Raw genomic sequence first — 14692 nt, forward strand, 5'->3', positions numbered from 1 at the left:
TCTAGGGTGAGGTCCTCGATCACGTGCCGGTTGCCACGAAGTGCCCCCTTCGATTGGGGGAGAAGTAAAATGTTAAACTAGATGTGTAGTGTGTAGTAGTAGTGCTCGTCTGTGATTGTGTGTGATTGTGAAATCCAAGCGAGTATCTCGTCTGACACTTCAGGCAGTGACTGCTTTTCTCCATGAGATATGTTTTCGAGTACATAGTAGGATAAAAACAAAAATATTATACGACACAGTAGGCTATATTTTATGTGATTTTTCTAGTATCAATCTAGTATTCTTATGAGTGTGTCTAGTACATTTGGTATTTTTTCTACAATAAATCAGCCAGCCCAGGCCGAGGGCCTGATTATCGACGATTTTGCAGGAATTGCTGATAGCTTAGGACGTCCATAAACGCCAGGTTGGCCAACGGTTCTGTGTCGTTCGAATGTTTCGGATTCGGTCGTAATTCCGCCTCTTTGGGTGCGACATCTGCCTTTGGCACCGCTGTTGAATTGACATTAGAATCGGCTTCGGATTTGCTTCCGAAGAAAAAATTGGTCAGGATACTCTCCCGCCTCTTGCCGCCGGGATCACCAGTATCCCCGCGGGCTCGACCGCCACCACCACCGCCCTCGTCCATGAAGGGCGTCATTATTTCCATGGGGAAGGGGTAAAGGATACAGCAACGGCGCTCTGCGGCAATCGAGGTGAGAATTTGTAGATGCCTTAGCTGCAGGGTAATCTTGGTACTCCCATTAATTTGTGTTTGCTTTATAAAATATGAAACAAAAAACGGACAAACATTACATGGCAAACAAACATGTTAATCGATACTGTCTGGCATCTTAGCACGGCGTCGCTGTTTTGCCTGCTTGGAACGCTTGCCGTCTCCACCACCATCGTTACAATCTTGCTCTTGTTTTTGACCGTCCTTCATCATGACAGTGGGACCAATGCACAATGGTCCGAACGACCACTTTTGTTGGCCAAAATTAATAACTCCCGAACGGAACAAGATTTTTTCATTTAGTTTTTTGTATTGGATATATATAATCAAAAAGAAATGGATTTAAGAAAAATATGGGTGTGGCACCGCCCCTTTTTTAAATAATTCATTATTAAATTTGTAGTTATAGTGAAAAAACGTATTAAACATATTTCATTTAAGAAAACGGCGTTGCAAGACTAAAAAAAATTTTGATTAAAATAAAAATAAAATCGTTTAAAGGTTTCCGTAAATTATTGTCGAAATCCTTGTCTAGAAGCAAGGTTAACGCCTCGTTAGGTGATGTGTGTGCCGGCTTTCCGACTGGGTCCTGTAAAACCTTACGAACTTAATTAGCATTCTCTGGACATAAAGATAAATATATTGAAATAAAGGCTTGTGGCCAATCCACATATTTTCGTTCCAACAACTTTGAATTTTACCGGCATTTGTTCCGATATGTTGCCAAACGATAACAAATTTTCTTGCTGGTACCTTCAAAAGCTTTATTAATTTCATATGATATGTCGCCTTAAGATCCGTTTTCAAATAATTGATAATTTTACCCTTCTCTGAATTCCATACGGCAAAGAAATCTGCATTTTCGAATTTGAGGTTATGCTATATTAATGAAAATTCCAAGAATTGTGGTAAAAAGTGGCATTTCTAACTATATACATTTCAAAAAGAATTTATTAATCTACGACACACAAAAGGTTTCAGGGTGGGACTAGGTAGGACCAAAGACTATAAAATACCAAGATGTTGCATGAGCGACCAAAAAGCTGTTCTATGGCGGGTCCTAACATTAGAACCCAAAAGGCACGAGGGAGCGCGCGGGGTTTCAATTCCCTTTTCGCCTGTACTTCGTCTCTACCGCGACCCCGCTGCCCATTGGTTTCGTCTGTTCGGCAATGCCTTCACCAGCAACGAAATAATTCTGGACTCTCGAGCCTCAGCACCGTCGAAGCGGTGGTCGCGGATCGCCGATGTCTTTGGAGCGGCACAGTGGGACCTTTGGCCTTTGGCTAAATTAGTTAGTGAATATGAGTTCAATAAATATTTGCACACTGAAAAAATGTTAAACTTTGAGTGCTTATATCTTCTAAACTAAAACTATCTTGAAAATTCGATTGGAAAATTCTCTATTAGATGCGTACTTTAAATTGATCTAAAGCAATCATACAATTTTTTTACTATTTCGGCTGAGTCCCCACTGTGCCGCGCCAAAGACACTTAGCCACCACGCTGCCCTACGGTTTCGGCACGCAGACGATTCATATTTTGTTTTTGTATTCTTTCTCTCGAGACACACCGACTCGACGCTGACCGAGGCATTGACGAAGCCGAGTAGCATTTCGGAGGCGAAGGTAGCGTAAAAGAGAATTGAAGTAATAGCCCCGCGCGCCCGTACCATGAAGCGTCAAACAAAAATTGAAAAAGAATTTGTTCCTCATGCAACATCTTGGTATTGTATAGTCTTTGGTAGGACTCACTTTGTAGACTTTTTCAAAAATTAGTTTTCATTACAAGTTGGCACATGTTAAAGGCCTCACTTTAACCTTCAATTACGAAGACATCACAACTACTAGAGACAGTTAAAAACTCAATACACGTAGTAAGAACCCGACAGATTAAGATTCATCAAAAAAATTTAATCACGTCTTGGCGTTTTTCAATCTTTGAGAGATCTAAAGTGGTTATTAATTTGGCACGTGCTTTACTAAAAAAACAGTGGGTTGCACAGCTGATTTTGCGAATGTGTCGCCATCTATGGAAATTTCTGGTACGCAGATTTAATGGTCGATCTTTTTCTAATGCAGAGCTATCAAAACCAGGTGTCAGTTTTGACTTTGAAAAATTAGGTTTTGGCCAACAAAAGTGGTCGTTCGGACCATAGTGCAATGTGCTGCTCTAATTGCTCCACGGAGTTGAATTGTCCATCACCACCTCCATCGTTACGAGCACGACGTTGCTTGTGGCCGGCCTTGACCATGACTGTCTTCTTAATTGGCTGCTTGATTTGCTCCATGGAGTTTTGCTTGCCGTCTCCAGCGCCTACTTTACCAATGTCCTGCTCGAATTGTCCCACCGAGTTGCACTTTCCGTCGCCACCACCATCGTTGCGACCACGACCTTGCTTACGACCGCCCTTGACCATGACAGTTGTCCCAATGTGCTGCTCGTCTCCAGCTTCTTCGTAACGATCACGCTTTTGTTTTTTGGCGGACACGTTGGCACTGTCGCCAATATCCCGCTCGAAGTGCACCATCGACTTTAGCTTGAAGTGGAGCTCGTTGGCGAACTCGTGATCAGACTTCCGGTTTTAAAATGAAGTTCCTATAAAAATTAAACCAAAATTAAACCAATGAAATGGATGAAATACAAGAAAAAGGAATCCGGGGGAAAGAAGAAAGGGCAGTCGAAGAAAACTAAGGGGAAAACGATGGGGAAAATCAGGGAATAATTGCAGGCCGGGAAGAGAATGTGGGAGTGAGAAAAAGTAAGGGAAAAGTATGGATACCCTTTGAAACGATAGAAGAAAACCAGCTCCCTCTCACAGTGTGGCTTAGCACTTATTATAGGTTTTCATTATTTTTAATCACTCAGTCAACGAATAGAAATAAGTCCCAAAAACTAGATATACATATTTCAAAAACAATTTCGATCTTTATTCAAAATTTTAAACGAAGCATCTCCGTGTGCCACATTCGGAGGCGCCCCAATAGGCCTCGCTCCCCAGTCTGATTCGCGGCTGAGGCTGGAAAATGGTCAATGGCTGTGTGTTGGAGTGACTGGAAGGAAGGCTAGTATATACCGTTAAAATTTTCTGGAATATCTTGAAGATGGTTTGGCCCATGGGCCATTTGTAGGCCATTGTGCAGCTCCACAAAAATTGTGAACCGTGAAGTCGTAGGGCTGCGCGATGGCCATCATCAAGGACCAAGCGCGGATGCGTTTCACTAGCCTGTGCCCTCACCGAAGACCCCATTTCCATCAGCTATGCGCCCCCGAATGATAGCCTTTGATTTGGACAGTAATTTATAATAAAAATAATTTATATTTTGACAATAATTTGTATGACTTTAGATGCAAAGAAAAGCCAACTTTTCCAGACTGCAAATCCCTTGAGAAATGCCACAAACCCCGCAGAAGAGAAGGAGCCATAGGGGCAGGGGCAGGGACAGTAGCAGGTGCTGAAGGGTAGGTGGGCTGTGCGACTGACAGACAGAAGACGAGCCCTGACAGGCATCGAGGCAGAAACTTGTTAGCAATGCTCCCCCCGCAACCCCCCTCCCCATCCCCGCCCTTTGGCTGTTGTTGCCTCGTTTTCGCTTTTCCTTTTCGCATTTCGCTTTTCGTTTAAATTGTGCAACATTTCCGAGATGCAAAAATGCCGCTTGCCTTTGCCTCTTCGCCGAGTAATTAAAATGCAAAGCAAAGTGCAGCAATTTGAGCCTAATAATAATGGCAGCAGAAGCAGCAGCGAACAGGAGCCGACGGCAGCATAACGGGCGGGAAATCAACAAACAAACAACTAAATGGGGGACAAACAACAAAATGGTTAGCCCCAACGTGCACCGGCCAATATCGTGGCACATTTCAACGCAACATTTCCCAGAGATGCCAGACATTGAAACTTTCTTAACGTTTTCAATTTCCGCCTCAAAGCCGAGAGCAGGGAAGAGAGAGAGAGAGAGCAGGAAAGAGAGAGGTTGAGAGAGTAAAGTGTGGCAATTGAAAATTGAATGTGCCCCGTCGTGGAAGTGGACACAGACCCCAAAAACATCATAAAAGCTTAGACCTAGAGCCGCATAATGCACTGAGAGAATATTTATGGAGACTACGATATATTTCGATTAACATACAGGCGATAACGTTACATATCGATAGCCATACAACGTGAAATATTATTTTGATCAAAACATTATAAATTAAACTTTAAATAATAATTTAACGAGGGGGAACGTTTTGAGTTGCTGCGGACACCGCAACTCTACGGTTATACCCGATACTAAGTCAGTATGGCTCTCCTCCGGCAGACGCCGCTAATATTAAACGACACGACAAAGAGTGCGTGCGAGAGAGACAGAAAATCAGTCTGAGCGTGACGTCGGGCGCTGCGTAGCCACTGCAAATTGATTTGTTCCTTTTGGCTATAAAAATGATCCGATCTAATCCAGATTCAGCAACCTGATAGATATGGTCATTATTTATGATTCTGCGTTTTTAGTTTTCTCGAATCTGCAATATTGTTGATGCAAAAGATTTTCGTCCTTTGTGTGGGCGGAAGGGGGTGGGGCGAAATTTTGAGATATACGTTTTATAGTGAGATCTAACAGGAGTACGGACACTAAATTTGGTTACTCTAGCCTTAATACTCTCTGAGATTTGTGAATATCCCCAGATTTGCATCCTTTGCGGAGGCGGAAGGGGGTGTGGCGAAATTTTGAAACAAACTCGTCTCGGTCTGATATATTAGGAGTGTGGATACCAAATTTGGTTGCTCTAGCTTTTATAGTCTCTGAGATCTAGGCGCTAATGTTTTACTCTAAGCAAAGCCGCCTATGCTACGTGTGTGTTAGAGTGAGACAGAGCGAGAAAGAGTGAAATTGTTTTCGTGATTCTGGCTGTAATAATTATACGATCCAATTCAGATTCTGTAGTCTAAAAGATATGGTCATCCTCTACGATTCTGCGTTTTTGGTTTTCTCGTATCTTTAAAATTGTGGATGCCACAGATTTTCGCCCTTTGTGGGAGCGGAAGTGGGCGGGGCAAAGTTTTGAAATATTTTTGTAGCAGTGACATATCACGGAAGTCTGGATCCAAAACATCGTTGCTCTAGCTCTTATAGTCTTTGAGCATTAGGCGCTGAAGGGGACAGACAGACGGACAGACGGACAGACGGACGGACGGACAGACAGACATGGCTCAATCGACTCGGCTATTGATGCTGATTAAGAATATATATACTTTATGGGGTCGGAAACGATTCCTTCTGGACGTTACACACATCCACTTTTACCACAAATCTAATATACCCCAATACTCATTTTGAGTATCGGGTATAAAAATTAAGTAGAAAATATAAATAATTATAATTCATAATATTATTATTATTATTCCATTGTACTATACATAAATCTACAAAATATGTACATATAATACGATAATTTTGATCAAAACAATTTAAATTGAATTTCATAAATATTTGAGTAATTAATAATAAAAATAGATAATTCTATTATTATTCCATAAAAAAACTGTACATAAATCTACGGAATAGTTTTCTCCAGGTGTCAACCCCATTCGGATTATATAGATTTATCCACTTCCAAATTTAAGTTTAAGGCAGCTGCAGTTAATGGGTTAAAGTATCTCTCAAATGCAGCTCATTAAAAATATTTTCAAACTCAAAAATGTCAATAATTTTCGCTTCTTTCGCCATTCCCAGGTTAGACGGCCTACATTATATTGCTAAAAATGTGAATTAATTTGAGGTTGGCGTACATATATCGTAGTGTAATCGATAGTATCGAGCCAAAACGATCTTAATTATGATCACTAGATTTAAGAGATATACGAAATAAAACGAATGAGCAAGGAACTACATCGAGCGGATTAAGGAAGGTCTTAATTGGGTAGACGGATTCCACTGGAAAACTGTTGAAGGGACTTAGCTCGTACAGGTTTTATGAAAAATGTCTAAGATGAGCTCTCTTACCGCATATTTAAATTACCTGAGGGACTGCAAACGCAGGTTTCCATCCATGTCCCACGGACAGAGGGCGGTACATGTCGCAGCGCATCGTTGGCTTGCGATCTTCCCAGGCCACAGAGCTCGGTACCGTGGGTTGAGTTCTTTGCGCATTTAAATCCACTAATGAGTGCAGCAGTTCCCTTTTGCTCTCTACAGCCTGACTATCGACCTGCAATCTCCATAGGACCCATTAAGCAAGGCAACAGCAGCAGCTTGCTCTGCACTGAACGGGATGCCATAGCCAGCCAACAGCTCCTGCAACAGTGTCGACTGATTCCTCCCTGGACGAGGAGGAATGTTTCAGGAGCCCACTTGTGCTAAGAGTAAGCCCAAGAAGGCGAGTTGTGGAATGCGCAGACGCAAGAAGTCGGCTTGCAAAAAGAGGAAAAGCAGAAGGTCCAAGAAAAGATGCTCAAAGCCACCCTGCAAGTCTCGCAAATCCCGCAAATCCAACAAGTCAAAGTCCAAGATGATGATCCTCACGAAATTTGGCTAAAAAGAAAATTACTGTAAATTCACACGTGTTGGTCCTGGAAGTCGAGTTTTATAGACTGGAATATCCGTATTTCCAAGTTTTTTCTATAAACAAAATAATTTTATTTTTAGGTAGTAGAGAATCCGCTCCTGGGGCATTTCGAAGTGGCCCAAAAGCTGCTTCAGGTGCCCATTCGGCCAAAGCTGGGGTTGGAGTACGTTGAATTTCTTGAAGGTGCTCCTGAACATGCAGAACTTTATTTTATCCATTTTATTATATTTATATTATTATATTATAATAATATTTATTTTATACGTCCAGTGGCTTGCGGATCAGCATGAGCTTTTCGATGCGCCTCTTGTACGAGTCGTACAGCTCGTGTTTGTTCCTACCTACGAAGTATATATGCCTCTGCAACTTTCCGCTCCACACCATTTGCAGGTAAGCAATGGCCAGAGTGGGATACAGCATCACGTATAGTTCATACTTACGAAAGTCAACCATTTCCTTGGTGACCTTCCCGATCGTCTCGAACATCTGCTCATAGTCCTCGGGCACCTTATCTGGTACGGTACTACAGAACCTTTGCTGGATTGGTCCGAGTCCAGCACACTCATAAAAATCGACGAAATCTTCGTCGAATTTACTCTTACCCACGCCGTCATCTTTCTGCACCTCCGATATCCCAGAGTCTAAAACTGTGTCAGCTTCTGCGTGGTAATTTATAAGCAGCGAGACATTTATTGCATGTCCCCATCGGTCTTTTGCCAGGGTTCCTTGCATTTTTTTATACCCGATACTCAAAATGAGTATTGTTTTATACCCGATACTCAAAATGAGTATTGGGGTATATTAGATTTGTGGTAAAAGTGGATGTGTGTAACGTCCAGAAGTAATCGTTTCCGACCCTATAAAGTATATATATTCTTGATCAGCATCAATAGCCGAGTCGATTGAGCCCTGTCTGTCTGTCCGTCCGTCCGTCTGTCCGTCTGTCCGTCCCCTTCAGCGCCTAATTCTCAAAGACTATAAGAGCTAGAGCAACGATGTTTTGGATCCAGACTTCTGTGATATGTCACTGCTCCAAAAATATTTCAAAACTTTGCCCCGCCCTCTTCCGCCCCCACAAAGGGCGAAAATCTGTGGCATCCACAATTTCGACGATACGAGAAAACTAAAAACGCAGAATCGTAGAAGATGACTATATCTTCTAGAGTGCAAAATCTGAACCAGATCGTATAAATATTACAGCCAGAATCACGAAAACAATTTCACTCTTTCTCGCTCTGTCTCACTCTAACACACAGGTTTCATGGTCGGTTTTGCCAATTGCAAAATATGAGTTCAAGGATCTCAGAACCTATAAAAGCCAGAGCAACCAAATTTGGTATCCTCACTCCTGTGATATCGGACTGAGACGAGTTTGTTTCAAAATTTCGCCACACCCTATTTCAGCCGAATTGGCAGCCCCCTTTGATAGAGTTTGTTGCTTCCTGATGCTTGCTGATGTTTACGTTTAAAGTGGTGTTGTTGTTTTTAAATTTGCTCAACACGAAATTCCGCTTATATATCTCCTGACCCGGTGAGTACCTAATTTCTCGAGCTTTTCGATTATACCTGTTCTTCGCTCTGTTGTAGGCTTCATGAGAGTTTCCTCGGACCTCATCTCGGACTATTTCCATCTTGTCACTCCTCGCCAAGGGTGACATTTGTGCATCATTTAGGGCGCCCGGTCTACGTGCCAATTTATAATCTCGGCCGCTAGTAAACATGTGCTGCCCAAACAATACAAAGTATGGCGACGTCCCGATGCCCGTGTGTATAGCGCTCCTAGCCACACACTGGATCTCCGTCAGCTTCTCGTCCCAGCGCGTGTGATCCTCACTAGCGTATGTCCTTATCGCTGCCAGTACTGTCTGGTTCACTCGTTCGGCCGCGTTCGCCTGCGGTGCATAGTTCCCCGACTTCAGGTGCGTTATGCTTCTCCTATCCAGGAATTGCGAGAATTCAGCTGACACAAATTGCTTTCCATTATCGGTGTGTACTATTTCAGGCACGCCAAACTGCGCGAAGACCTCGGCGTGCAAGAATCGGATCACGGCCGAAGACGTCGCCTTAGGCAAAGCCTTCAACCAGACATATCTGGACATGTGATCGAGGACTATTAGTATGACTACATTGCCACTTCGAGTCCTCGGATATGGACCCATTAAATCCAGGTACAGTTTTTGAATCGGCCTCTCGGTTCTGGTTTCGGCCCCCATGGGAGCCTGTTGGATCAGTGTGCTCGTCAGGGCTTCCGGGATCCATAGCTTCCACGAAAACTCCTCTAATTCCGGCCGGCCAAATTGTGTGCGCTTAAACAGCAGTCCTTCCTCCACCCTCAGGTCTGGGAACCTCATCCTCATCGCTCTGGACCGACTCGATTTTTCTTCCGTATTCTTCATCCTCGAAGGCTGTGGTGTCGAACTCCAGGAAGTCGATAGCGTCAACGTCAAAGGGACGTGACAGCATATCGGCGACGATATTTTTCTTTCCTTTGCGGTGCTCGATTTCGAAGTCATAAGCCTGGAGAGCCAACGACCACCTGGCTAGCCTCCCATCCAGTGCTTTGAATCGCATGAGCCACTGCAAACACGCGTGATCTGCTATCACCGTGAATGGCATCAGTTCTAAGTATGCACGGAACTTCTCTATGGCTCTTACCGCCGCCAGACACTCCTTATCTGGTACGCTATAGTTGTTCTGCCCTAAGTGTGCCGTCGCCTACGATGTACCCTAAATACTTTAAATATTTATAGCCGAATTTCGATTTTTTTCTTCCAATTGTCAGTTTTGCCTCCTTGAGACACTTGGCCACTTCCTCTAACAGGTGTATACGATCCTCAAACGTCCGGGAAATAACTAGTAGATCGTCTAAGTATACAAAGACATGGCTTCGGAGTCGTTGTGGAATTACTCGATCCATCAACCGACACAGCCGTTGGGCTGCATTGCACAACCCGAAGGGCATCGATAACTGTTCTTTCTCTCTCGCTCTTTAAACTTTCTGAGCAATAGCGCTCTCTGTTTAGTAGCTCTCGCTATAACCGCTCTCCACTCTGCTCTCTTTTTATACCCGATACTCAAAATGAGTATTGAGGTATATTAGATTTGTGGTAAAAGTGTATGTGTGTAACGTCCAGAAGGAATCGTTTCCGACCCCATAAAGTATATATATTCTTGATCAGCATCAATAGCCGAGTCGATTGAGCCATGTCTGTCTGTCCGTCTGTCCGTCCGTCCGTCTGTCCGTCTGTCCGTCCCCTTCAGCGCCTAATGCTCAAAGACTATAAGAGCTAGAGCAACGATGTTTTGGATCCAGACTTCTGTGATATGTCACTGCTACAAAAATATTTCAAAACTTTGCCCCGCCCACTTCCGCTCCCACAAAGGGCGAAAATCTGTGGCATCCACAATTTCGACGATACGAGAAAACCAAAAACGCAGAATCGTAGAGAATGACGATATCTTTTAGACTGCGGAGTCTGAATTGGATCATATTATTATTATAGCCAGCATCAAGAAAACGATTTCATTTTTTCTCGCCCTGTCTCTCTCTAACACACACGTAGCATAGGCGGCTTTGCTTAGAGTAAAACATTAGCGCCTAGATCTCAGAGACTATAAAAGCTAGAGAAACCAAATTTGGTATCCACACTCCTAATATATCGGACCGAGACGAGTTTGTTTCAAAATTTCGCCACACCCCCTTCCGCCCCCGCAAAGGATGCAGATCTGGGGATATTCATAAATCTCAGAGACTATTAAGGCTAGAGTAACCAAATTTGGTATCCGCACTCCTGTTAGATCTCACTATAAAACGTATATCTCAAAATTTCGCCCCACCCCCTTCCGCCCACACAAAGGACGAAAATCTGTTGCATCCACAATATTGCAAAATCGAGTAAACTAAAAACGCAGAATCATAGACAATGACCATATCTATCCGGTTCCGAATCTGGATCAGATCGGATCATTTTTGTAGCCAAAAGCAAGAAATCAATTTTTAGTGGCTACGCAGCGCCCGACGTCACGCTCAGACTGATTTTCTGTCTCTCTCGCACGCACTCTTTGTCGTGTCGTTTAATATTAGCGGCGTCTGCCGGACGAGAGCTATACTGACTTAGTATCGGGTATAACTGTAGAGTTGCGGTGTCCGCAGCAACTCACAACGTTCCCCCTCGTTTTTTCTTACCAATTCCGCTTTGAGCGTTGTCTGGCACATTGGTCTGATACCAATTTGTTGATACTCAAAATGAGTATTGGGGTATATTAGATTTGTGGTAAAAGTGTATGTGTGTAACGTCCAGAAGGAATCGTTTCCGACTCCATAAAGTATATATATTCTTAATCAGCATCAATAGCCGAGTCGATTGAGCCATGTCTGTCTGTCCGTCTGTCCGTCCGTCCGTCTGTCCGTCTGTCCGTCCCCTTCAGCGCCTAATGCTCAAAGACTATAAGAGCTAGAGCAACGATGTTTTGGATCCAGACTTCTGTGATATGTCACTGCTACAAAAATATTTCAAAACTTTGCCCCGCCCACTTCCGCTCCCACAAAGGGCGAAAATCTGTGGCATCCACAATTTCGACGATACGAGAAAACTAAAAACGCAGAATCGTAGAAGATAACTATATCTTCTAGAGTGCAAAATCTGAACCAGATCGTATAAATATTACAGCCAGAATCACGAAAACAATTTCACTCTTTCTCGCTCTGTCTCACTCTAACACACAGGTTTCATGGTCGGTTTTGCCAATTGCAAAATATGAGTTCAAGGATCTCAGAACCTATAAAAGCCAGAGCAACCAAATTTGGTATCCACACTCCTGTGATATCGGACCTTGACCGTTTCCTGTCCAAATTTCGCCACACCCCCTTCCGCCCCCGCAAAGGACGAAAATCTGAGGCAACCACAAATCTCAGAGACTATTAAGGCTAGAGTAACCAAATTTGGTGCACACACTCCTTTAAGATGTCACTATAAAACGTATATCTCAGAATTTCGCCCCACCCCCATCCGCCCCCACAAAGGACGAAAATCTGTTGCATCCACAATATTGCAGATTTGAGAAAACTAAAAACGCAGAATCATAGATAATGACCATATCTATTAGATTGCTGAATCTGGATCAGATCAGACCATTTTTTTAGCCAAAAGGAACAAATCAATTTGCAGTGGCTACGCAGCGCCCGACGTCACGCTCAGACTGATTTTCTGTCTCTCTCGCACGCACTCTTTGTCGTGTCGTTTAATATTAGCGGCGTCTGCCGGAGGAGAGCCATACTGACTTAGTATCGGGTATAACCTTAGAGTTTCGGTGTCCGCAGCAACTCACAACGTTCCCCCTCGTTTTGTTTTATTTTCTTGATGGCACCGTATATCTATATTTCTGTTTCAGATATTCTTTATTTTGTTTTATACACGTATTGTTAACTCCACCACAGCATTCATTTGATCGACTTTTTGCATTTTATTTGTGTTATTTTTGTTATGTTTGTGTTAGGGTATTTCATTTTCTTACTTGTTAGATTTGTACATTTTTATCTGTGTATATTTTGTATTTTGGGTATTTCTTCCCCTTCAGATTTGAAATATTTTTGTAGCAGTGACATATCACAGAAGTCTGGATCCAGAACATCGTTGCTCTAGCTCTTATAGTCTTTGAGCACTAGGCGCTGAAGGGGACGGACAGACGGACGGACGGACGGACAGACGGACAGACAGACATGGCTCAATCGACTCGGCTATTGATGCAGATCAAGAATATATATACTTTATGGGGTCGGAAACGATTCCTTCTGGACGTTACACACATCCACTTTTACCACAAATCTAATATACCTCAATACTCATTTTGAGTATCGGGTATAAAAACAACACTGCCGATGCGACAAAAGCCATCTCCGCAACATCAGCTTAAACCCTTCTAAGGCGACCAGAAGAAACTAGCCACCGCAATGAACGCCGCACCTGAAGACCACATCGGGACGAACGAAATCGTCGACCTCACGGGGGACACCGACTCGGAGAGGTCCGACGTCTACACGGACACGGAGAGCGAAACGTCGTCCGGCAACAGCACGGACGACGGAGAAGAGTACACCACGGACTCGGAGGAGGAGGAGACCCCCGAGACCCGGAGGTACGACCACCCGCCGCTATACTACCGCCATTGCCCGCCGGGCAGCATCGCATTGCAAGAAGGGCCGTCGGAGCTGCCCTCGTACCAGCAGGCACTGAGAGCCACCCTACCACGCGTCCCTCGGATCTCGGCCCCTTCGTTTTCACCATTCGCCAATTCGACGACTACTCTAGGCCCCGCGACGCACCCCGACGCCTGAGGTGTAAGAGCTATCTGCTGCCGAGAACGCCGCCCGTTGGACGGTGGCTCCGCCAGAGTGGACAACGAACACCGCCAACCGAATCCTGCCGACGAAGGGAAGTACGGTGGCGACTAGAGCCGCAGGGTCGGACCCTATTCGACAATTGGTGGTTCGAGCAAACGTACGGGATCCACCGCCGCACACCCGACGCACGAGTCTTCGTAACTCTCGTCGGGGAAGACAGGGGAGGGTGTAACGATCCTAAAAGGTTTCGATAAAATCCGTCCCCCGAACTTATAATGAGCGCATCACACCACACCCCACAACCAACGCCCCCTCTCAGCAAGCAACCACCGATCAACACGCGCCAACTCCATAAAGCTGACCAAAGACATCAGGTCACGCGGACTTTCCCCACTCCAGGCCAAGCCATCGGCCAAGTGCGGTCTTCCGGGTTCATCAACTGCGGAAAGATGTGGCCGCGAAAATCTGCGACGATCACCAAGGACGGCAAAGTGCACCCCGACGCGGAAGTGCATTTTCAAACCCGCAGACCCAGCAATACGGACCTATAAAAAGACGGCGACGAGAACCAAAGAACAACTAACGCAGAAAACCTGGTTCGGAGTACAGACGTTGTACCCGGATCTTACAAGAAACACCGGCGATCAATTAAACTAAGTTTATTTAAAGCGCTAAGAATTATAATAAAGTGTCAAATTATCCAAGTAAACACCCGATTGCGTAAGTTCACTCCAACTAGCCGAGGCACCGACACTACCCCACCCCGAGTCCACGCACGCCGTTTCGTATGCACGACGAGCGACGTTCACTCCAGCCCCGATCCACCTCTCTACGATTGGCCGACCCCCGACGCCGCCCTTAATGTTCCATACATTTCTACAAAATTTCTTGTGGATTGAACCCTGGACGTGACTGAGCTTACCTGAGCCTGAAATAGGTCCATCACACCACATGCCCCTCCCACTCTCCCTCCCACTCCCAATCTCCCTTGAGATGAAGAACATTATAACTGATTTAGTGGCCAAGAAGGAAACCTTTAAAGGGGATGATCGCAAGATGTAAGGATTCACGAATGCTTTAAGGCATAGAAG

At 44.5% G+C, this 14692-nt stretch overlaps 1 protein-coding gene across 1 annotated transcript; it reads right to left on the reverse strand.

The window, feature by feature from the left end:
* Positions 1–305: 305 nt before the first annotated feature.
* On the reverse strand, positions 306–3245 carry LOC113567139. Its single transcript, XM_026994303.1, has 2 exons — positions 2869–3245; positions 306–806 (listed from the first exon to the last, which is right to left on the reverse strand). Exons 1-2 carry the CDS (start codon positions 3243–3245, stop codon positions 353–355), a joined length of 831 nt encoding a protein of 276 aa, XP_026850104.1. The 3' UTR covers positions 306–352.
* Between the last annotated feature and the right edge of the window lie 11447 nt (positions 3246–14692).

This window comes from Drosophila persimilis, unplaced genomic scaffold (assembly GCF_003286085.1).
Source record: "Drosophila persimilis strain 14011-0111.01,24,50 unplaced genomic scaffold, DperRS2 tig00001926-arrow-arrow-pilon, whole genome shotgun sequence".
Lineage (NCBI taxonomy): Eukaryota > Metazoa > Arthropoda > Insecta > Diptera > Drosophilidae > Drosophila > Drosophila persimilis.

What these genes read in the sequence shown, in the direction of transcription:
- LOC113567139 (XM_026994303.1), bottom strand. Translation starts at nt 3,245, where the DNA reads ATGGTGCACTTCGAGCGGGATATTGGCGACAGTGCCAACGTGTCCGCC. An exon ending in GAGCAGCACATTGCACTATG is followed by an intron (nt 807 to 2,868) that starts GTCCGAACGACC and finishes CGATTAACATGT; the next exon opens with TTGTTTGCCATGTAATGTTT.